This window comes from Malaya genurostris, chromosome 3 (genome assembly GCF_030247185.1).
Source record: "Malaya genurostris strain Urasoe2022 chromosome 3, Malgen_1.1, whole genome shotgun sequence".
Taxonomy (NCBI): domain Eukaryota; kingdom Metazoa; phylum Arthropoda; class Insecta; order Diptera; family Culicidae; genus Malaya; species Malaya genurostris.
The window spans coordinates 40,939,081-40,964,118 of record NC_080572.1 but is presented as its reverse complement, the minus strand read 5'-3'; the positions used below and the strand labels follow the sequence as shown (position 1 = coordinate 40,964,118).

Sequence of the window (25,038 nt, the reverse complement as noted above, 5' to 3'; positions counted from 1 at the left end):
TTTTGCAATGCAAATTCTAACATTAATTCTTTAGTTGAAATTATTTCCAGTGGAAAATAAACCCAAATCACTTTCCGTCCGTCAAATTTTGAAATGGGCCGCAGTTTAAGTTAAATTTAACTACTCGACACAAAAGAACCACTCAAGTGTCAGATTTCAACCAAAAGCTAAAATTAACCGCGAAATGGTCCACAGCCTTAGCCTCGAAAACGCTTCAGTCCTATTCAGCGGTGGCCTATATTTTCGATGCAAATCTTTTTCCCCGGAGCATATTTTTTAAATCTTTGAACCGAAAGCAGTCATCGAGGGCTAAATCTGGTGAATGTGGTGGGTTCAGTGGCAACGCGAATTCTAATTATTTAAGTTGTTTTTGATCAACTGAGAGAAAACGCGGCACCCACTTTGCAATTTTTTTTCATATTCAAGTGCTCATGCAAAATTGTAAATGCAATCCCTTCCCTCGATTTTCCATAAAGATCAAATGATGTTTTGGAACGATTTGTGGAACAACTCATTTGCACAAGCAAAGCGCGGTGCTTGCACGACCACATTAAATTCAGCATACCAGTCATGAATGGTTTATTTGATTGAAGCAAAGCTCGGCTAATGCTTAGAAAAGCCATATCTTTACTTGCATAATATATCGTTAAAAACAGTATTTTATCAACTCACGTTTATTTCCATTGTTTCTAATTTTCAAAACTACCGTCAATGAAAGCGCAATAACTAACCTATTTGTGTTAGTTTTACCATGAAATTTTGACAGATGACCTCTGAAGGATTTCTCCATTGAATGTCAGAGGGATTTTTAATTAGCGACGCCATCTGTATGCCATACCGGGGACTTGTTGACCGACGTGCTAGAACAGAGAAAAATCCATCTCCACCCAACAGTATCTTACCTGCAAATACACTCGACTCGTCATCGAGCCGGCCACGCTGAGTGCCGAACAGACGTAGTAACCCTCGTCTTCCCGCTGGACACCGCGAATCTGCAGCGATCCCTGTCCGGCAATCTGAATGCTGCCGTAGGTATTGTTCGGAAACATCAGCATTTGGGAGCCCTCCTTGGTCCAGAAAACCGACGGAACTGGACTGCCAGTGGCCGAACAACGAAACGTGGCAACCCCATTCGGCACGACCTTTTGATCCTGGGGTCGAACGGTGAAGTATGGTGGAGCTGTGAAATAATATGATAATAAAAAGAAAAGCTTAACCGACTGTTACTAGTGGTTACATTCGGTGGAAAGTCATAAACAAAATATCAATCCTCATGGGCTATAGCCCCGAATAGCACCTAAAGTCAAACGAACACACAATAAAAATCTATCGACGAGGTTTATGACTTCCAAATTCCAAATTAATATTCCAAAATGACACTTCTCAAAAAAAGAGTATACTTACTGTTAACGAACAGGTTGGCACGGGCACTAATCTGTCCCACACTGTTATGTGCCTCGCAGATGTACTGGCCCCGGTCATCCAAGGTCGCATTGCGAATAATCAAACTTCGGTCCTCCTCCAGAATGTCGGCTCGGCCCACCGGGATGTGTCCGTTTTCCTTGCTCCACAGCACCTGGGGGAACGGGTCCCCGCTGACGGCACACTGGAACTGAACCCGGTGACCCTCCAGGACGGTAACATCAATGGGTTTCGCCAAGAAGTACGGTTTGACTGAAAAGTTCCGCAAATATCCGTCATTAATCATTGGTCGCATTAGTATAACTAGGCTGATAATTGTGTGACCACACTGATTTGAAAACATCGTAAATTATTGCGCCCCAATGGAGCTGAGAACTGCCACACTTTGGGTGCCTAATCGTAAAATATTACTGATTTGGAAATCAAAGTAGATGATAATTCAATTTGATATGCTAATTAGTCATGCAGAGGCGAGACAAGAATATATCACCGCCTCGATCAAAGAAACAACGACAGACTTGAAACTGGTGTCGTTCTAGCGGTACCGCAAAATAACTTTATATCACCGCTAATTATGGGCCGAGAAGAGGAAGAATTAGGGAGAAGTGTTTTCCTTCCCAAAATCGACGTATCTCGCATTTCAATAGTATTAACATCATAAATTTAATCAAACACGAAAGCAATCGATAAGCCACGCCTGAATGAAGTAATTTATTGGCGTCTCATTAGCAAGTTACCATAAACGAAGCTCAGCTTTATGACAATATTGAACAAAGCGTTATTTCCTACCTTGAACGGTGAGTCTGGCGGGAATACTTTCCCGCGAGCCGACCATGTTCTGCGCTATGCACTGATAGCGGCCGGCATCTTCGGAACGGACGTCACTAATTAGAAGATTCCCACCATCGACGACTCGAACGCGGGACAACTCTTTGCTGATTCGGTAATCGTCCAAACCTATCGGGATGTCGTCCTGTTGTGGGAGATACAAGAAAGAGAGAGATTACGCCTGGCTACGGTGTCGTTCGAGTTTGCAACCAGAATCACCCATGCTGTACCTTCTTCCAGTGAATCGTCGGTTCCGGATTGCCTTTCGGAGCACCACATTCCAGTAGTGCCGTTTCACCGGCTGCGACTCGGGTGTTTTTGGGTTCCACTCGAAAATCTTCACGGAGGACTGGAATAAAGAGAAATATCTTAATATTTGATTCTAAAATAAGAGCAGATGCATTGTAACGGCTTAATGAGACTGTATATCATTTCACGATTCAACAGACATTATGAAATTTGCAAAATTTGCTGAATAGCGACAGTGTCACATAACACAATTTTGACAAAACTACCGAGCGTAGAATCAGTCGATGTAGATTCTTTTGAAGCAGCCAAACTGTACACTGAGCTTAAGCTTGACCAAAACACGAGCTCTCGAACGGTATTCAGGAAGCATTTTTAAGGAACGGTTAAGCGAATATAAACATGAACTTTGAGTAGCTTTCCGGGCGAAAGTTATAAAGAACGAATTTTGCGCCCACTCCAAAAAAAAACAAAAGTTCCCCTCAGAATGAAACTTTTTGGACATGCAGATTTTGTCACAAAAAGCCACTTCGCAAATCTTTCTTTTTATAAAATTGATCTAGACTGTCTTTTGAAAAGAGACTTTTTACACATTTTATTCAAAGTGCAAAAGCGATAAATCGAAAAAAGGTGGGGGCCTCTTCAAAATTCGCTCTGTGGAAGAATGGGGGGAACTTAATCGTGAATATCTCTTGTTGTACTTAGCGTATCAACATAATTCTTTCTTCTTGCCATCAGACATATGTCCAGCAATTTATGATGAATGAATCAAAATAGAGTTTTCTTAAACTATTCGAAACAATGAGAAAAACTCATCCCGAAAAAAGTACTGTAACTAAGACAAAGCAATCATTCATGAATCATAACTTTAAGGAATTCTCTCAATCAGTGTTGGTGATTGCCGCAAATTTGATATATTGCTATCTATATTGTAAACAACAAATTTTCAATCCGGTAGAAGATGCTACAAGAACTCGAGTCTCTCAATGCATGAACCGTGAGAGAATTTTGCTACATTTCTTCGCTCCACTTCATACTCTGAGTATTTCATGGCACTTAAAAAAAATTACAGTCTGATAATGATTGGTGCTGTGTGGAGTTTACCAAGAGAGAATCACAAGTTGACAATTATCGCAGAAAATCGAGTCGATGATTCAGCTTGATGATTCTCGTACTAGGTTGCAATATTTCAAAACCCTTAATGTGGAGCATTCACAGACATTTTTTCATAGACACAACTTATACAAAGGTTATATGCACATAGTTAGAATAAGCGGCAATAGTAAAATGATTCTATCGCAATTATCAACTGACGGTATAGAATCGGATCGCGAAACGAGAATAAGCGACCGTTTGTTGCTTCAGAGAGGATCCCCACAGCAGCGTGCTAACCTTTGATTCTCAGAAATATCATCGAGAGAAATTCGCTCTCGCACTGGTGTCGATTCTATGTTAAATGAGCCATGCCCGGTTTTTGTTGTTGCGATGATATCCGCATCTCTTTGATGGCACTGATTCAATCGTTGAAGAGTTGCCAGTGAGCGTTCTTTGATACGATAAAAGCCATCCTTGCTCTCAATCCTTACTCTAGTGCAAGTGTGGGTAGCTTCAACAAGGCTTACAAAGGCTTAAGTCTAACTGCTTTGTGGGTAGCCTCTAAAACTTTAAAAGCTTACACCGCCTAACAATTTTTTGGGAATTTCTGAAAAATCAATACAAAGCAAAGGGAGTAAAGTCGAAATAAACTTGCTCGAAGCTGATGAGCTCCCCAATTTACAATTAAATAACGCGCATAAAAATTTAAAGCACATGTTGTTCAAATTTCATATCTATTTCTATTCACGATGCGTAATGAAACAACAGCAAAAAAGTTCCAGTCGTTCAGCCTCTGCACTAAATAAACCAAACTACATTTGAAAAAGCGTATTGAATTGTATAATCCCGCTTAACAACAATTGCGGTAACTTCGGTAACTACCACAATAGTAACCAAAAGCCGGGAGCAGAGTGCCAAATATTGGCGACACAAAAAAATTTGAAGCTTCGCTTGAAATAATCCCAATCAGTCTTGTACTCGTATTTTCAGTACGCCATCCGAAGTCGGAGGTGGGGAATATCATGACTCGGTGTTATTACCGATCATTGCCAGCGCTGTCCGTCCCGGTTCTGGTCCTCTTCAACCTCGATTCTACCGCTTGAATCGAACTTCACTACTTACCGGCAACCTGAAGTGTCGCGTTTCGGCTGTGCACCGTGCCGGCTTTGTTGCTGGCTACACACCAGTACACTCCGTCGTCCTGGTCCTTTTTGCTGTGCACCGTGCGCAGGAAGAACAGCGAACCGGACGGTAGCAGCACGTGGTTTGAGTCTAGCACGACAAGCTCACCATCCTTGTACCACTGGACCACCGGTTGCGGTTTCCCTTCGGCCTTGCAGTTCAACGTCACCGGGTCATTCTTCGGCACGATGGCATCGCTCGGATGTTCGGTGATGCGGGGCGACCGGTACTGGGCTGTGGATGAAACGATAAAATAAACAAAGAATTAGAGAACTTCCTCTGTGGGATTTGCAACGGAAAATCGGAACACGGAATTGCAAGTGCCATTGATAGACCCAAATCGATCGATGGCATGCAAAGTGCTGCTAGCAGGAACGATTAGATTGAGGAAATAAATCTAGCAAAATCTGACAGCACTGACTGCTGCCGGAAACACTGCCGTTCTTCATGCCGACGGTATCAGGACCGATTCTGTTGATTTTGCAAATTTCATTCACTCCATGACCGACTGACAGCTTCATCGCGGGTTGTCTCAATCTACAAGTCGTCTGATGGATTTTCCACTTTATGGGAGATTTCCTGAATGTGGAAAGTGCTTGCGGGGCCTGCCTGGATCCAGCAAGGCGGATGGATTATTTTTTTTTTCATTTTGTGAAACGTTCGTTTAGTTTTGAACCAACTGAATCCGATGCTAGTGGTAGTGAAGGTTATCAGTGAGAGTGGATGCTGACATAGACAACTTTCAACCCCGGAAACATGATGCTCTACCATCATTTGTGTTGTCTGCCCGTGGGAAATGCTTGGGAAGGCATTTACGGCAGTGGTTGTTACTCGACTACTAGTGCAGGCAGTCTTCGGTTTATTAGGAAATTTTGATTGAAATTTTGAAATCATTGCTTTAACGTTTCTTGGTTGATTGATCCTCATGGGTAACTCAAGCTGCCTGGTTCTAAACGAGAAAATATAATTAGCAAAACAAATGCTATTCAGATGCTGCGATCACTAAACTGCTGAAGTAAGTAGATTATGGCAAAATAGTTGATACATGAGATGGCAAGTAATTTATCTAAATCAAATGAGAATCTAAATGGCAGCAGCAAGGTTTTCTACGCCGACAAAACCAAGCAGAATTAAAATGAATGTCAGTTAGATAAATTCCCGGCGAGTTGATGATGTGCCATGGCTAGCAAATTTATGACATTGGTGCGACTTTTAGCGCTCCTGTCACAAACCCCGGGGAATTAATAAGCCCAACAACATTGCGAAACTAATTAATGTTCTTTAATGGAATGTGAGAAGTTTTCCGGACGCTTCTCGGTGAATGAACGGAAAGTGCAAACTAGATTCTATACCCCGACTATATCAGATTGTGTGCGATTAATAACTTGCTGTATTTTGGGAAAATTTTCTTTTGAAGATTGCCGCTAAGGGAGAAAAAGTACTTTTATTATTGATTTCATGTTTTTGTTTCATATTTGACAATTTGTTTGATTAAAGCTTTTATGATCAAGTTTTGTCTTTCTGATATAAAAAGGTTATGCAAACACTGTGAAAACCGACTTTTCAACCGAAGCACAGAGGACCGAATTTCATTTTCCATTCGGTTCAGATCGTCGATTTGAGCAATGTCTGTGTGCATGTGTCAAACAATCTCACTAGTCTATTGTGGTCTCATACAAAACTTTGTTCTTAATTTTATTCGAATCCGACTGCCCGTAGCGGTATCATAAGGTGATGAATGTTAAAAATTAAAAATCGTAATTCAAAGTGACGATACAGATAACGTGGAAACTCTTCGGTATAGTTCCAAAACTATTCCAATTCGCAGACCTTGTTAGTTTATAACCAAAATAAGTGACTTTGACTTTATCGGTCCCAAGTTTCTGGTTCCGGAAGTAGTGGTCCAATATTCCCAAACGGAACTCATTCCGATTTCTCAAAAACGTAAAAATTCTAGGATTTGTTTTAGTCTTGTTAAGACGTAGAGCCGCCTTGAGCTATTTTTGAATTTTATCAGTATCTAACGAGGAAAACAAATTGAAAAAAATGACAACTATTTAATGAAAACCGCAAGAAAGCTACCGCAGGGACGGGCCTCTAACCCGTAACTAGCTCCTATCTAGGGAAGCTTTGTTTCCAATTAATGTACCCTCATTTAATATTGATAAAATGTAATAATTCTTAATAATTTACGATTCGTTGTAGTTTTTTGTTTTAGGACTGACTTCGGTTACACTGGTCCCTGTATTCTAGTCCCTGAAGCACTAGAAATAAGGGTCACAAAAATGAAACTTACTCACTTATCTCAGAGACGGCTGAACCGATTTTTACAACCTTAACCTCAAACGAAAGGTTTTCTAGTCCCGCAAATTATTATTAGATTTTATCCGGATCCGATTTCCGGCTCGTTGACATTTAGAGTGATATTGATGTCGTTTTCGCTTGAGAAAAATGCATTTGATCCAGAGTAGTTTCAAACAAACAAACAAACACTTTTCACGAAACTGTGTTGGGTTCGCACTTAGCAAACAAACGGTTTGACACCAGTTATCGTATGTATGTCCAAATAAAATTTTCTTGTTTTCACGGATAACCTTCCGATCATAAAATTGCAATATCGCAGTTTTTATTTTTGCGAAAGTTGATTCAACTAATTTCTTTTTGATTCAACCAATATGGTTTTTGATTTGCATATATTCTAGTAGTTGAAAAATATGTTGTTTTGAATGCTGTCAAATGCCGGAGACAGTTTAAAGCGAAACAATAATCGCAATGCAAAATCAACAACTTTTTTAGTTGAAAGCGTTTGGTGAAATTGTGTTCATTCGATTTGAGAAATTTATGATTCCATAACAAGTGTTTATCTAACAGCGGTGTTGCGATAAAGTTAACCTTGTTTAATATGAAAAAGATTTGGTGACAAATTAGAAAATGTTTACTGATTTGGTGTTACAAAAATCAAACAATTCACACACATTTGTACTCCTGAGAGATATTGAAATTATAAAGATTGCTAATAACCAAATATCATCAATCAAATGTATATGCGTTCTTCTATACCTAATCATTTTCGTTAAATCCATGTTAATGAATTATCATCTCGTTATCTTTCAGGTATGCGCAAAAATTTTATGCTTCAAACAATTGATTCAATGTTTAAAGAAAAATGTCCATCTTCTTTCATGGTTTATAAAAAACGGTGCTTTGGCCCAAAAAATGAAAAAAAAAATCAAAGATTCTAATGCGTAGAAGCTCTACGCGCAGCATTAGACATAAGCGCACGTTGACATATAGTTGATAACAGTTAAGAATACATTTGTTAATAACCTGGGCTGGAAAAGCAAGATTTAAAAATCGTCCAATCGAGATCGCTGCCAAAGAAGATCACTTGTGATTTTTCCCAATAAACATCACTACTGATCTGATCTTTTTAAGATCATTTGATCAGTGATCTTCAAATCACATCGATAAACATCGGTACTGATCTTTCATTATACAAAATCGGTAGTGATTTTGAGCTAAAATGATTAATGATTCATGAAAGATCAAGCATTGGATGATTTGATCAGCTTTGATTTATCTACGTCTGAAATCGTTGATATCCGCTGAGGGGTGTGAGAATCAGTGATAACAGTAATCCTACAGGAATTAATAACTAAGCGTAACGCGTGCCAATACCCAATGCGAAATTAGTAAAACAATATTTCACACCACATACAGTGAGTAGAGCGACAAAAGACTGTTTTACTTCCAACTGTTTGATGCCGATGATGATGTTCATGCATTAGCAATGAAACGCTTTTTCAGTTCGCCTTCACATCTCATCCAAGTCAGTCGATAAAACAAAACCTCTTACGTTCGGGACGAAAGAAACCAAGTACAGTATTTTGTAGTGAATAATAGAACGACCTCGAAAATGAGTGAACCAAACGAACAAAAGCTGTCGCCGACACGAAAGAATACCATTATTGTTGACTTCAGGCAGTGCAAAATTCGACCTTCGATACGAAACTTGAAGGTTTGGTTAAGGAGCAAATTCATCTTGACATTAAACGTGTGCATTTACTTCAATGCAATAAGACCAATAATGTTGTTTACATCCAGTTTTATATGGAGTTGGATGCAATTCAATTCGTAAAAGACAATAACAATGTGCACTATGTAGAGCACGAGAACATTAAGTACAACATGCCAGTATATATGGAAGATAGTGCTATAGAAGTGCGTGTGCATGATCTTCCCTCAAGCGTCCCAATACGGAGAGATTCTTTCTATCGAAACAGAAAAGTGAAAGATTTTTTTCCCCCGATATTCTAAATGGCGTACGTTTATTACGCATACACTTGAAGAGGCCTATACCTTCCTATGTGATTTTCGGTCAAGATACAAGAATTCCGTGCAAATCACTTGTTACCTATGACAATCAGATGGCCACATGTCAATATTGCCAAAACGCTGTTCACTACGGTAAGCCATGTGATAAACTGGACAAGGAGACAACCACACCAAAGGACAACGGTGCCTCCTTCACACCAACCAATCCCAGTACATCTGTGACAATCACCAACAACAATGAAGCATCCCCTCCAATGAAACCATCCAACGTATCCCCTATAGAACAAAGTACACCAGCTGCAGTTAACAGCTTACCATCCAATCAACCAGCAACTGCAAACAATGTACAACAAGGCGCATACACAGCAACTAGCAACGAAATCAACAACAATACCGCGAAATGGAAGCTCCTCTCCTCCTAGAAAAAGGGTGACAACGAGATCCAATACAAACAAATTTTTAGCTCAAAACTCAGCTCAATCGGCCACGTAAAGCTTGTACGCAAATAGGCCTGAATAAAATTATCTTTTATAAGAAAAAAATAAAACGCTTTTTGACATGAATTTAATTTATAATAGTAACAGGAGCGAAGGGTTTCAAACACACAGATCGCGCTGCGTTTGAATTGCCGTAGCAAAATTTCAATTCCCAGCGGTTAATGCACCCTAGCTCATATAAATTGACTAAAATTATCAGTGCATAACTTTAGTTCATCCGTTTGAAGGCATCATCTTTCAATACTCATTTTAGGTAAATTTATTATTTTAGCTAATTTACTCGCCCCTCCGAGCACTTTTGCTGATTTAACACGTTTTTCTACATCAATCATATCCGATCGAATTAGAAATATTTTTTTTAGAATTTAGATCTTTACTGATCTCATCATGATCATACAAAAATCAAACGAACTTAGAGATCAGATCAGTTCTGGTTTCGTAATGATAATTTATTCCTTGGTTAAGATCACTTGAAATCAGCAGTGATCGGTGGTTTTCCCAGTCCTGTTAATAACTAATGATATTATGTGTCAATATAAACTACTGTTTATATATTAACAACGTTATTTATTTCATGTATCTCAACATCTTGACGCATATCAGTAAGTATATTTTGATTATTTTCGCAAATCAATAACATTGTTCGAGTTGATTCAACTAAATGGAATGTCTAAAACAAATAAAACCGATTTATTTTTTAACTAACAGAATTTTGTTTCAATAACAACACTAGTTATTTCAACTAAAATGTATGTGTCCTCACTAATAGACAGCATTTTTTTTTTTCAAACAGTTAAATTAGTTGTTTCAACCATCGTTTCTGCTAATCGAAAAACAAAAATGACAGTTTAGTTAAAACAACAATCGATTAGTTGTACCAAATTTTAACCAATCGAATTCAGAAAATCTACTAATATTCTGATTGAAATGGGATCGCGGGTGGTTCCGTGTTTATTCAATATTCAATGTAAAGGAATGTAATAGGAACTGGAAATCTTCACAATATCTAAAACTGTTTCATCTGTAACATAACCACTTAATTTTTAAGAAAACATGAATCTTATTAACGTCATTGTGCTGCTTTTCAAAATAAGTTTAAAATAAAAACATTCAATCGAAAATGTCGGATACGATTTTTTTCATGATCATATTTTTTCGATCAAAAAGGTTGTTTATTTTCGATTCGGGTTTAAGAAATTGTGAATTCTCACCCTAAAAAAACATCATACACAACACTATCGAAGTGTAGCCAGATTTAAGGTACAGTCACCCGAAATGGACGCGTGGCAAAACCAGGTTCCGCCCAACAGTTGGCCAAGTATACAACAGCAACCGCTATCCGGAATGATCTTTCCCGAAAACAACAAAAAAAAGCAAACTGACAGTTAGATGGAGTATTTAGTCGGCCTCTCGGCGGAATACCGATATGAGAGAAACGATAAGAATTTCAACTGGAATGGGGCGCTGTGCGAATCATTACACTGCCGACGCAGGAAGATTTCAGACAGTCCTCCTACAGACACCGACAGACCGACTGCAAGGTTGTTGATCGCCTTTGGGGATTCAACTCCTGCTTTTCGGTATCCTATTCGATATTCCTTATGCCTATGCAGCAAACAAGCGCCCGACTGCTGTTGTTGCTGACTCGATTGGTAGGCTAGGACTGGGTTTTGATTTCTCGGCACGGCAAGTTATCGTTGTGATAACGCAAAATGGTTGTAATGACAAAGCCCGCCGGGCCCCCATTTTACCAGATGTATCTATCTCGGCATTGTCTGCTGCTGCGGTGGAATGAACCAAAGGAAGAATGCTGTACGAGGGACTTATTGAGGTGGAATGTTTATTCTGTTTTCCCGACTATCATTGTTATCGATAATCGAATTACTAGTGATGTTCGAATGCAGTTAACTCAGTCAGCCCCTGGAATTCATCAGGGAAAAGAATTAGAATCGGTTGCCATAAACGTTAGTTTCAAGTCGGAATGAGCCTTCTGTACAAACACTCCTCGTAAACACCGATTCGTTCCTGGATTCGAAACGAACAGTTCCCTCGAGCGACGTACGCTGCACCTGGAACAATCCGCATAGATCTCCGGCAAAAGCTCTTCTCCATCGTAACATTTCTTGAATTCCACCGATCGGTAAAGTATTGTTACCCGGACGGCACACTTCCGGAGGTAAAGATGAATCTCCGGCCTTAGCTATTTAGAGCGCTACCGAGGGCTCTGTTCAAATCTCAAAACCAGTAAATATCGGCTCGGAATTAGCGGAGGCATTTTTATGAAGTCACTTTTTGTGCAGCGTTTGTGCTGTGTGCTCCAGTTCTCGGGCCGGACCGACATCAGTTGTGTACCGGCTCTGCACACCAGATTATTGGCAAAAGATTAAAATTTATGGCCAATTGATTGTTTTCCTTTCTCGCGTGGCCTGGCTTCGACTCAGTGCCATTTTATTTTCCCCCCAGCAACTGCCGGTTGCTTTCGCTGACTTTGCATACGTAAATATAAGCAAGACTGGTTCTTCGAAGCTTCCTTATTCGCCTTGAAGCGCGCTGGTCTTATCTGAGCTCAGAGGAAAAAAAACGGCAAATCTTTGCAGTTGCATGCGCTTTCAGTGGATTATCCTGCATCAGACGGCGACGGTCAGGTTCAAGTCCACGAACAAAACAAAAAAAAATAAAGAAAGGAAGCTTGGCGGAGCCACCGACCAGTTTCGCGAAAAGGAATGCTAATGTTTCGCTATTATTTTATTAACCAAGCGCAACCTCGTGCCGTCGGGAAGTCAGTGATGCTTGACCGGGCGCGGAATGATGGTTACTCTAGTTGCTGATGCTATTAGGCACCACACTACACGGAAAACAAGAAATTAGCTCTGCACCTAATTCACATTAACGATTTTGAGTTTGTTGAATTTAACAACAAAATTTCAAAAAAAGACCAATATTAAAGTTAGTATTTAGAATTTAATTTGCTCGAAATCCCTGGGCATTCGAACAAACTTGAGACAGATTGAGTTATGCTGTCACGAATCAATAGCTTGAATGTGTCCTTACATGCAGAAGTGTGCACATCGGTGATGCTTTAGATAATATCTAACAAAAAGTGGCAAACTACACAGATGAAAAACAATGACACGGATATCCTCCTCAATCTGAATATGCCGAATTTGACAGACATTGCCATTGCCAAAAGGTATACTACGCTTTGATCTATGGAATAAAAGCGATCTACTTATCAATACTCGCACACCTAGTAGATTGTTCGCATGATAAATGTATTTTATTTATTTTATTTTATTTGGGAGCAGGGAAAAACCCGCTGGAGCTGAAATTTACTATCTTTCTCTCCAGCAGGCATAAAACCTCCTCATCTTTTTAAATCAACAGATTACAAAGATCCAACAGATATACTGCTTAATACTAAGGGCTCAAAGTAAAATTACTCCCGGCGAGGGTCAAGAGTGACTGAACGGTGACGTTGAAGGCCGCATCTTGCTGTCCGTGAGGGTCCGCGGGAAAACCCCCAAGTCACAAACACTCGGCGGGTGTCCGGCATGCTGGACATCAAAGAGAGTGGCCCTCGGAGAGCGGTGAATAATAGCAATGCAGGAAAAAAGGAGATAAAAAGAGAGAAGTTAACATTGTAGTAAATGGAATTTACTACGAAAAATGGGGTTCGACGGGGTGGAAAGAGAGGGGGGGGGGGCGTTTCGAAACAAGTTGAAAGCGGCAAAAGATCAAGTTAATTGTCTCTAAAGATGGGGGGATGCAAAAAGTATTAGTAACATCATAAAGATCTAGTTAGTTCCGAAGAAGATGGCGGACAGCCGGGGGATTGAGAGAGTCGAGCGGATTTTTTTTTTTTTTTTTATTCAAGAATATAATGTTTAAGGCATACTGTTTAAGCTCTAAGATGCCAAGGGCTTTTACTAATTTAAAATTTACGACTAACTTAAAACTAGGGTTGTATCATTAAGTAATGTCATATTTGGGTCGCAGTGGTTGACTTTGGCAGATCCAGCCTTCATGTGGTGATCGGCCGGTGATCTGAATATTTCATGAGAGTCTTCCATATGGCGTTGGTGAATATTCATGTTAGTCGAGCGGATGTTAGAAACAAACCTAATGGTGAATATTATTCTTGGTTGCATAATCGATAGAGAATGGAAGCAGACTTACTAAGTGAGCATTAAACTAAACTTGTGGATTAGATACTGAATTAACCCTAAAGCTAAACCTAGAATTTAGGTATTGGAGTTGGAAGGATTATTTTTTAATGGTATTGCGAGACAGGGTAAAATCAAATACATGAGAACATCGATTGAATAGACGACACATACTGGAGAAAGGTTCATTATTGCCATAGTTAGTGCGAGCGGTTTGAATTCTTAGGAATTGATGAGATCGAAGATTTCGAGAATGAATATTTAAATTTAGTTTGCCTAACAATTCGGGGCAATCAATTTGAGATTGCAACATATCTGTCAAGAATATTGCCCTGGAGAGATACCGGCGAACAGATAACAGGTGTAGATCGATCAGTTTACAGCGTTCCTGATAGCTTGGGAGGTTGTTGGGAAGACTACGAAAAGCAAAGCGAAAAAATTTACGCTGAATAGCTTCGATGCGATTAATGTCCAGTTGATAATAGGGGGCCCAGACGACAGAAGCGTATTCTAGAACAGAACGAACCAGTGTGCAATATAATGCTTTTAAGCAATATATGCTTTTAAAGTTCTTTGTGACTCGACTTTGGAAGCCTTAGAGGTAATATACTCGACGTGATGTTTGAAACTAAGTTTAGAATCCAAAAGGACTCCCAGGTCCTTTACAGTCGATTCTCGCTTGAGGATAGTTCCGGAAATAGTATAGTTAAATACTACGGTTGTGCGTTTGCGAGTAAAAGAGATCACGGAACATTTAGATGGGTTTAATACCATTCTATTGAGGTCGCACCAGTTGGAGAAAATATCCAACTGTTTATGTAGGAATCTGGCATCTTCGTGATCTTTAATAAGATGGAACAATTTAAAATCGTCGGTGAAAGATAATTTCAAGCACTGCATCGAATGGTTCAAATCGTTCAGATAAAGTAAGAATAAAAAGGGTCCAAGATGACTGCCTTGAGGTACACCCGAGTTAGCTCGAAAAGGTGCAGCTGTGCAGTCTCCGATTTTCGTTATCATACTACGACCAATCAGGTACGAATGCAACCAATTCAAAAATGATCCATTGAATCCAAGTCTGTCAAGTTTAGCAATAGCTATTTGGTGATTTATTTTATCAAAAGCAGCGGAGAACTCTGTATATATGGCGTCAACCTGCTGTCGCGCCTGTAGCGACTGAATTACGTAGGATGTATAACATACCAGGTTTGTAGATGTGGATCGTTTTGGCATAAAACCGTGTTGAGTTGAAGATATGTAACTAGAGCAGTTGTGGGTAATGAAGTCCAAAACGATTATTTCAAAAAGCTTAGATACATCACAGTGAAATTTGAATGAGAAGCAATACTTTCCAAATTTGTGGTACATGACGCAGGGATGTCATTGGTGGGACGATTGTTTACTGCTGCGTCAATTTTGGCGATTTTTTCTGGTTGTACAATAGAAGGGTGGCTAGTACTACTGGTGCGGGGTCGTTTGTTGTTGTCTTCAAATATTGACTCGAAGAGGTTGGTTAAATCCAGTTGTAAATTATCGAGGCGTTCGAGAAAAGTAGTAGCGTTATTTACGGAGCGTTCCAATCTATCTCGAAATTGGTTGTTACAGCAAACCTTGGCACAGGGCTGGGTATACATACGGCAGAAAGTTTGTATTGAATGTTTTCTTTTTAATCTGTGTATAGAAATTAGTATTTTCTCATTAGACAGTGCGCTTTGTACATGTAATGTTCTTTCTTCAGAATTTGTATTGTGTAAGTTGTATGCAAACCATGAACATTTAATAATTTCAAAATTCATTTTCATTTCTGTTTTTCATATGGACATGAAGCAATGAATAGAGAAAACGAACTTCAACTGAGGAAACGTTTTAAAAATCAGTAATCCTTTTTTATAATTTTGATTCAATTTTTTATATCATTTCTGATATATTATAATGTGTAACATTGACTCATATAAGAAAAAATAGAAAAAAAACCCAAAATAGACAAAATTTTTCGATACTAATTAAGGAACACTAAAGTAATAATCGTTTGTACCCCTTCAGACATGAGAGACTATACAACAAGGCAGGACAAAAACCGATTAGTTTACCATAATACGGATGAAAAATTACTAATTCAATTGACTGATGGCCTGGTAAAGCCCACCCTGGAAACCTCCACCCGTGTCACTTATTCGTCACTTGAGCGTTTAGTAGAACAAATTCACTAGAATAATATTTTACTATCATTGAATTCCACTATATATCACGTCACACATTCACTATGTATTCCAGAACACTTTGAACATGTATAATAAACTTCACAATACAAATACGTATTTCGGAAAGTTTTTACGTACCTGAAAAAATTTCAACAAACAAGGTTTATTTATGATATGCAATTTTTTGGAGAACCGAATACAAAGAATCTCTTCCTAATTCCTTCAATGGTATGATAATTCTTTTCTCTTGTCATTCAAACAGTCTCATAGAAAATATTTTTTTTATTAAGATAATCTCAGCTCAAATGGCTGATTCTTGACACAAATTCATTCACATTGATTCGGAAAGTTAAAAAAACGTACTTCAGTACTTACGTCGCATATTCGACGACGTTTTCGAAACCAAAAGCATCAACAATTAGGGTAACGGCTTCCTATTTCATCTGAGCTCCTATTTCCATCTCATCCCGTAATCTCATTACTTTGAACATGAATAATATTTTACAACCTACCTGAACCAAACTGTGAAATGTTTTAAAATGATGATAAAAGCTATTGTTTTACTTTCCCATTGAAAGAAATGGTTTTAAATTCTTCGGTGATCGTTTTTTTCATATAAAATAAACTCACTTTTCATTTTAGGACACATTTTCGTCTCAAGATTTACAGTTCATCATGTTTCTGATTATCTACTAATCGATTCGTCTCAAAACATGATCACTATTTCCCACAATTACACTACCATTGAATGCTAGATGACTTCATAATTAATTCTCAACGTGGAGCAAAGCGAATGAAGCAGTAATATGAAAAAGTTATAGTGATTTTAGTGGCTAAATCGGGGTTTTGAGGCGACGCTCTTACAAATGAGATGAAATAGGGAGCCCTTACCCTATACATTTAAACTAAGATTTGTCGGTCATCGTATAAGTAAGATCACATGTCCGGAACCGGAAGTAACAGCCATTTGTGCTTAGAATTTCATTAACCATCACCGATAATAACTTTCAAATCAGCCCAATCTTGCTCAAGCCGCTTCACTCAGCTCCGAGAAGATCAAGCGTAAAGAAAAAGTGCGGTTATATCTTCGGAGCCGGAAGTGCCGGCAATTTGATCTTTCAACTTTATTCCCAATCCAGTTGTAGTTTTTGTTGATAGTAATACATCAAAAGAATTAGTTGATAGGAATCAATTGAAATTCATAAAAAATATTGCTGAAACCAACCTGAAGTATGGCTAAACGTAGGAGAAGCGTGTCTGAGTTCAAAGTGACTGCTCATTATACGCTCCACAATCATCTGCAAACTTACTTGAATCCCCCAATGTTTTGGTTAGATTTATAAAATTTTAAACAACAAATCGAGTTTAGCAATTTTGAATATTTTTTTTGAGAATCTTGGCATTACCTTCCTTTTGTGAAATTTGGCCTTTCTGTTTCGACAGTCAATTCATAGCGTACAGGATCGTTGTATGGCTAGTACTACGATCCTTCTGACACTAAGAATCCTTCCAGGTTGAGGCTCGAAAATGCCACTGGCTTGTAAGACCAGCGCCCTATGCATTGAACCGCCAACCTGGGCTTATTTTTTTACTTGTCTTAACTAACAAAATTCAGGATACTTACCGACAATTTGCAATCTTAGGAAAACAGCCAATGCTGCGAAACGAAAAAAAAAGTTTTATTCGCTGTCGTTAAATTGAAATTTAAACGAGAAATATCAGATTTTTCGGCACATTTTTATAAATCTACTGACGTTTTTTCTCGAAGATTTATTTAGCAGTAGCGAAGAAAACTGCCAAGACTGATTTTTTTCGTAACCAAACTAATTTTAAGTTCTCCGTGTATTTTGGATAATTCACTTGCTAGGACATTGTCCGATGAAATGCAGCAATTATGGATTCCACTGTTGGACTTTAACAACACTCTCAGTGTAGATACACTTTGTTGCAACTAGGGAATTTCCAAACAAATCCAAGAACGAAATAACGGCAATTGAGAACCTCATCTGGTTTCGAGCAAAAAGGAGGAAACGGCCACACACACACACACACACCGTGAGTGAGAGCAGAAGCGATGAGTGTAAGCGATTCTTCTCAATACGAAACCACATACAGGCCACCGGGAAAAAAAGACAAACAGCAAAGTCTTGAATAGGTAGAAGAAACCGCACATAAACTGTTCTACTATCGTTGAAAAATAGAAATGCAATCTTTCACCCACGGGGCTCGTTTGTACAATTTGAAGCTTTCTGGCTGGCCCGCCGTACTATTTAATCTCATTTTGCAGACTCCTACAGTGCTGACAGTCAGAAGAAAGGTCTTTGTACTTTTGTTACTGCCTCTTTTCTGGCTGCTGCGAGTAGCTTCCGGTCATGAACCACCCACACGCGAACATATTGTCTCTTATCAGCATCGCAAGGGTTTGTCCATTCTTCAGTACAAGTTCGGGGGGAATACCGCGCAGTTATCAACCGGTGGCTAGTTTGTACTGCACAATAGAGGAGCACGCTTTGGCTAGTTTATTTCAGCGCTAAATCTAGGTGCGCACGAGGGCACGATTTTTTTAATTTTTTTTTCTGGCGTAAAATGCTAGCTCGGTCCAATCTTGATGGTATTGAATTCAGGTGTGGAATACTGACTGGCCTAACGCGCAGTCTCCCCAAAATGGATCACTTGGCATTAAGACCCAAAGCGTTGTTCCGATTTGATCTCTGAGGGCTGTGAGAAAGTTCAGTCGCGGGAAACGATTGAAGAAGAAAAAAAACAAATCGTATCGCGAAAAATTACCACTGCTTGGTGGCGTTGGTGTAGCGACCTTCCTCGCACTCACACTGTGTCCAGCTGAGCTAAAGCCGAGTAGAAGAAAGGGCAGTAAATCTGCGGTGAGATTCGACCCGACAGGAGCGAAAATAAGAACCGACAGTCAGATGCTGTAAGCTGATGTACGATTCGCGGTAATCCAGCCGGTGGTAATGGATGCCAGCTACTGTGTTCACTGAGTGCATCACTGCTGACACAGAGAACCGTAAATTGCAGCTCGAGCGCGAGGACCTGGACAAATAAGCCGCCGCCGACGAGGTTGCATCTGCACTAGACGGCCAAAGATGTGTGTTTCAACCGGTCCGACTGCAACTGCCATGTTGGACAGTTGTTGTTTCATTCTGGGAGGCACACAGCCGTGACTTGACAATGTCAATCATAATTTTTGTTTACAACCGCTGCTTCCAACCAGTTATGATGGTCTTATGAGCAGTGAGCTACGTCTGGGATTGAAGTTATTTCTGCTTGGATTGAGATGTTCCATTTTTATACACAGTGCTAGAAAGGAGCTATTTTACAGATTTCGTTAATATTTTTTTTTCCATTGGGATAAAATAACAATATTGTGTTGTTTCTTGAATAATCAATGATTCGCATCAAAAGTGTACAGCCTTTGCCCATCTATATTCCGAAGATTCGTCGTCTGTGATCAGTTCGAAGCTTTTCGTCTGCTTTGGAAGGGACTGGACCAAAACTACATTTGATAGATTGAATTCACCGAAGGAGTCATTCAGGCGAATCAGACGAAATCGTCCAATATACTGAAAATATTCAAAACAGAAAAAAATCATATATCAGTATCCAAAGTGAGGACATTTTTTCTTTTTTGGAAGGATAGCACTGGAATATGATTGAAGATATTACAGAATGGTGTACGAGACGACAAAATTGACTAAAATCATTCCTGTGTTCAAATCGGGTGACCGTTGTGATTGTAATAATTACCGTCCTATAGCTACATTGTCCGTATTTAACAGAATATTTGAAAAACTTCTAGTCACTAGATTTATCGGATTCCTAAGTAAGCATAATATCCTCATTAAATTCTAATATGCCTTCAGACAAGGTTCTAGCACACATACCGCTATAATTGAATTAGTTGACGAAATTATAAGCGTGATCGATAGTAAAAATATAGTTGGTACATTATTTTTAGCCCTTTAAAAAGCTTTTGACACATTAGATCATAGTATACTTTTGGACAAACTCGATTGCTATGGGATCAGGGGCATTGCTAATTCAATTATCCGTAGCTACTTGACTAATAGAAAACAATTTGTATCCATCGAAAGTGACAGCAGCAACCTAGCTCCAAAAAACATTGGTGTTCCACAAGGAAGTAATATTGGACCACTATTGTTTCTTTTATACCTTATGATCAAAAAAGAACCGGAATTTTATTAAAAAACGTGTTTAATCCACCTAGCAGTGAGATGATACCTTTTTTATCAATCCGCAACAGGTCCGTACCCAGGATTCCGTTTCGGGAGGGGCCCAAAGATAAAAAAATAATGTTACTGAAGATTGCATATGGAACAAATTCTCAGTGTGCTTTTTACGGGTGTTTTTAACAGACACTTTAAACTTTTCCACTGGAACTGTTATTGTATTACATTATTGTCTGAGACCTTCTGAATAATTATATATCTGTTTTTGATTTCGGGAGGGGCCCGGGTTTTTGTATGAATATTCTACGGTGTTTAAGTTTTCATGACAATATTTTAATGACCGTCGAATTAAGCGGCAATTTGAGATTTTATTCACTCATTACTCTGTAACTCATTACTCGAAACTGCAAATCGGATCGAATTTGAATCTAGAAGTGTGATAATTGATTAAACATGCCATGATATGTAAGTTCCACTTTAGAGTTTACGGTAATTTAAGGTACTTCCAGAGCCGGTATTCAGGAACCAGCATAACCCAAACCGATTCGTATGGCCATATGACGAATAAATTACAACAGTTTTGAGTCCAACTTTGAAGCTTTTCGGGATTGTCATCTTCTATATCGGTTCAAATTTTAAAAATTCACCATCATGTAATTCGAGATCCGGAAGTCATAATTGGATAAAATTAATTAATGTTGTATATAAGCTTATTTTAATTTGAATTTTTGTTTCTGAAATTTGATTAGGCTTTTTTTGAGAAAACGATTGAGCTTTGAGAAACGATTTTATACTGGAACCAAAATTCTAAAATCGGTATGGCCGAAGTCAGATAAATTCACCTGAGTAGCTGTAGTTTACATTTGTTTCAAAATATTTGAAAATCAGTGAAGACATCTTTGAGAAATCATAGCACGAATTAAATTTTTAGGTGCCTTCTGAATCGACAACTGAATACCACTATAACTGAAAAAAGTTAAATGTTTTGATCGACTATCCAAATCTGATAACCCGATAAACCTGATTAATTTATGTGGAATAAACATTTTTATACCAATCACCCTGTATCTCCGAAACCGGAAGTTGGATCTGACTGAAGAGCAAGATGTTTCATAGAATCTTGAAACTTTTCATTTGAATCTTAGATGATTCTTAGATTTCATTTGAATCTTAGATCGGTACAGCCATCTACGAGAAGAATGAGTTACACAATTTTGATTTCGTTTCAAGTATCATCCTGTAGTTCCGGAACCAGAGGTCGGAACCAAACATAATTCAGAAACTTTGTTTTGGAGCATACGACTTTTCGTATGAATCTGAATTTGTAGAAAAGAAATTTTCCGAGAAAATTGAGTGGAATTATTTAGGCACACGCATTTGCTGGTCTCGACGAACTGATTCGAATGGTATATGGATGTTATGTTCTTCCAGCATTTATTGCTGTGAGTAGTTTAAAACAATATAATTAAAAAAAAATCTGCCATCATCTGGTTTATATATGTCATATTCGAACGATTATGTTGCCAAAAACGAGCCGTGCTAAAATCGGTCCGAGGCAAATTGTCATGAAAAAGGATGCTGTACACAGTCTTTTTGGTACTTAGAAACAATTGTATGTAACAGAATAAAAAATCGTGTTTTCCGTTGTTCCCAAGCATTGCTTTGTCATACAGCGCTCAAAACTCCTACTGCTGAAATAGGGGGAAAAGTCGTTTACACAAAAATTTCGATATCTCCGTTAAAAATGGACGGATTTGAACAATGTAAGGCTTGTTGGATAGGTATTACCGTGCGGAATCTAAGTCTGAAAACATATTCTGTTTTCAAGGTCAATTGTGACAGATACTGTCAAAAAACCGAAAATTTTGACATAAAACTTCGTATAACTCAAAAAGTAAACATCCGATCTCAAAACCATTCAACCCAAACCGATTCGTATGGCCATATGACGAATTAATTACAGTTTTGAGTACAACTTGGAGGCTTAATTGGATAAAATTCATTAATTTTTGTATGTATGTATAAAACTAATTAATTTTGTATTTAATTTGAGTTTAATTCAATTTGAATTTTTGTTTCTGTAATTTGATTAGGCTTTTTTGAGAAAACGATTGAGCTTTGAGAAACGATTTTATACTGGAACCGGAATTCTAAAATCGGTATGGCCGAAGTCAGATAAATTCACCTGAATAGCTGTAGTTTACATTTGTTTCAAAATATTTGAAAATCAGTGAAGACATCTTTGAGAAATCATAGCACGAATTAAATTTTTAGGTGCCTTCTGAATCGACAACTGAATACCACTAAAACTGAAAAAAGTTAATTTTTTTATCGGCTATCCAAATCTGCTAATCCGATAAACCTGATTAATTTATGTGGAATAGACATTTTTATACCAATCACCCTGTATCTCCGAAACCGGAAGTTGGATCTGACTGAAAATCAAGATGTTTTAAAGAATCTTGAACCTTTTCATTTGCATCTTAGATGATTCTTAGATTTCATTTGAATCTTAGATCGGTTCAGCCATCTACGAGAAGAATGAGTTACACAATTTTGATTTCGTTTCATATATCATCCTGTAGTTCCGGAACCAGAGGTCGGAACCAAACATAATTCAGGAACTTTGTTTGGGAGCATACGAATTTTCGTATGAATCTGAATTTGTAGAAAAGAAATTTTCCGAGAAAATTGAGTGGAATTATTTAGGCACACGCATTTGCTGGTCTCGACGAACTGATTCGAATGGTATATGGATGTTATATTCTTCCAGCATTTATTGCTGTGAGTAGTTTAAAACAATATAATTAAAAAAAAATCTGCCTTCATCTGGTTTATATATGTCATATTCGAACGATTATGTTGCCAAAAACGAGCCGTGCTAAAATCGGTCCGAGGCAAATTGTCATGAAAAAGGATGCTGTACACAGTCTTTTTGGTACTTAGAAACAATTGTATGTAACAGAATAAAAAATCGTGTTTTCCGTTGTTCCCAAGCATTGCTTTGTCATACAGCGCTCAAAACTCCTACTGCTGGAATAGGGGGAAAAGTCGTTTACACAAAAATTTCGATATCTCCGTTAAAAATGGACGGATTTTAACAATCTATGGCTTGTTGAATAGGTATTATCGTGCGGAATCTAAGTCTGAAAACATATTCTGTTTTCAAGGTCAATTGTGACAGATACTGTCAAAAAACTGAAAATTTTGACATAAAACTTCGAATAATTCAAAAAGTAAACATCCGATCTCAAAACCATTCAATAGCGTTTTGGGTGACGGGGAGACCTTTCATTTGCAACTAGTTTGATCAAAATCGGCCCAGCCATCTCTGAGATCTCGACCTCTTAGTTGACAACACACATACAGACACAAACACATACACACACACACACACAGACATTTGCTCAGTTCGTCGAGCTGAATCGATTGGTATATGTCATTCGGCCCTCCGGGCCTCGGAAAAATTTTCGAAAGTTTGAGCGAATTCTATACCTATTTTTTATTATATATATAATAAAAATAGGTAAAAAGGTAAAAAATAGGTATAGAATTCGCTCAAACTTTCGAAAAATTTTACGAGGCCCGGAGGGCCGAATGACATATACCAATCGATTCAGCTCGACGAACTGAGCAAATGTCTGTGTGTGTGTGTATGTGTGTGTGTCTGTATGTGAGTTGTCAACTAAGAGGTCGAGATCTCAGAGATGGCTGGGCCGATTTTGATCAAACTAGTTGCAAATGAAAGGTCTCCCCGTCACCCAAAACGCTATTGAATGGTTTTGAGATCGGATGTTTACTTTTTTAATTATACGAAGTTTTATGTCAAAATTTTCAGTTTTTTGACAGTATCTGTCACAATTGACCTTGAAAACAGAATATGTTTTCAGACTTAGATTCCGCACGTTAATACCTATCCAACAAGCCATAGATTGTTAAAATCCGTTCATTTTTAACGAAGATATCGAAATTTTTGTGTAAACGACTTTTCCCCTTATTCCAGCAGTAGGAGTTTTGAGCGCTGTATGACAAAGTAATGCTTGGGAGCAACGGAAAACACGATTTTTTATTCTGTTACATACAATTGTTTCTAAGTACCAAAAAGACTGTGTACAGCATCCTTTTCCATGACATTTAGCCTTGGACCGATTTTAGCACGGCTCGTTTTTGGCAACATAATCGTTCGAATATGACATATATAAACCAGATGATGGCAGATTTTTTTTTATTATATTGTTTTAAACTACTTACAGCAATAAATGCTGGAAGAACATAACATCCATATACCATTCGAATCAGTTCGTCGAGATCAGCAAATGCGTGTGTGACAAATAATTTCACTCAATTTTCTCGGAAAATTTCTTTTCTACAAATTCAGATTCATACGAAAAGTCGTATGCTCCCAAACAAAGTTCCTGAATTATGTTTGGTTCCGACCTCTGGTTCCGGAACTACAGGATGATATATGAAACGAAATCAAAATTGTGTAACTCATTCTACTCGTAGATGGCTGAACCGATCTAAGATTCAAATGAATTCTAAGAATCATCTAAGATTCAAATGAAAAGTTTCAAGATTTTATAAAACATTTTGCTCTTCAGCCAGATCCAACATCCGGTTTCGGGGATACAGGGTGATTGGTATAAAAATGTCTATTCCACATAAATTAATCAGGTTTATCGGGTATTTGGATAGCCGATAAAAAAAATTAACTTTTTGTCGATTCAGAAGGCACCTAAAAATTTAATTCGTGCTATGATTTCTCAAAGATGTCTTCACTGATTTTCAAATATTTTGAAACAAATGTAAACTATACAGCTATTCAGGTGAATTTATCTGACTTCGGCCATACCGATTTTAG

The 25,038-nt window shown here is 38.3% G+C and overlaps 1 protein-coding gene across 2 annotated transcripts in view; it reads right to left on the bottom strand.

Annotated features, from left to right (window-relative positions):
- Positions 1-25,038, bottom strand: part of LOC131439103 (roundabout homolog 1-like) — a 267,685-nt gene that overhangs the window by 48,084 nt on the left and 194,563 nt on the right. For both annotated transcript variants that reach the window (XR_009231063.1, XM_058609716.1), the window contains exons 3-7: positions 4,714-5,007; positions 2,481-2,599; positions 2,212-2,395; positions 1,405-1,674; positions 903-1,180 (exon numbers count right to left, since the gene is read on the bottom strand). Coding sequence is in view for 1 of the 2 variants with exons in the window: in XM_058609716.1 (XP_058465699.1) it covers positions 903-1,180; positions 1,405-1,674; positions 2,212-2,395; positions 2,481-2,599; positions 4,714-5,007 (1,145 nt within the window). In the remaining variant the exon portion in view is untranslated. The remainder of the gene's footprint in view (positions 1-902; positions 1,181-1,404; positions 1,675-2,211; positions 2,396-2,480; positions 2,600-4,713; positions 5,008-25,038) is intronic.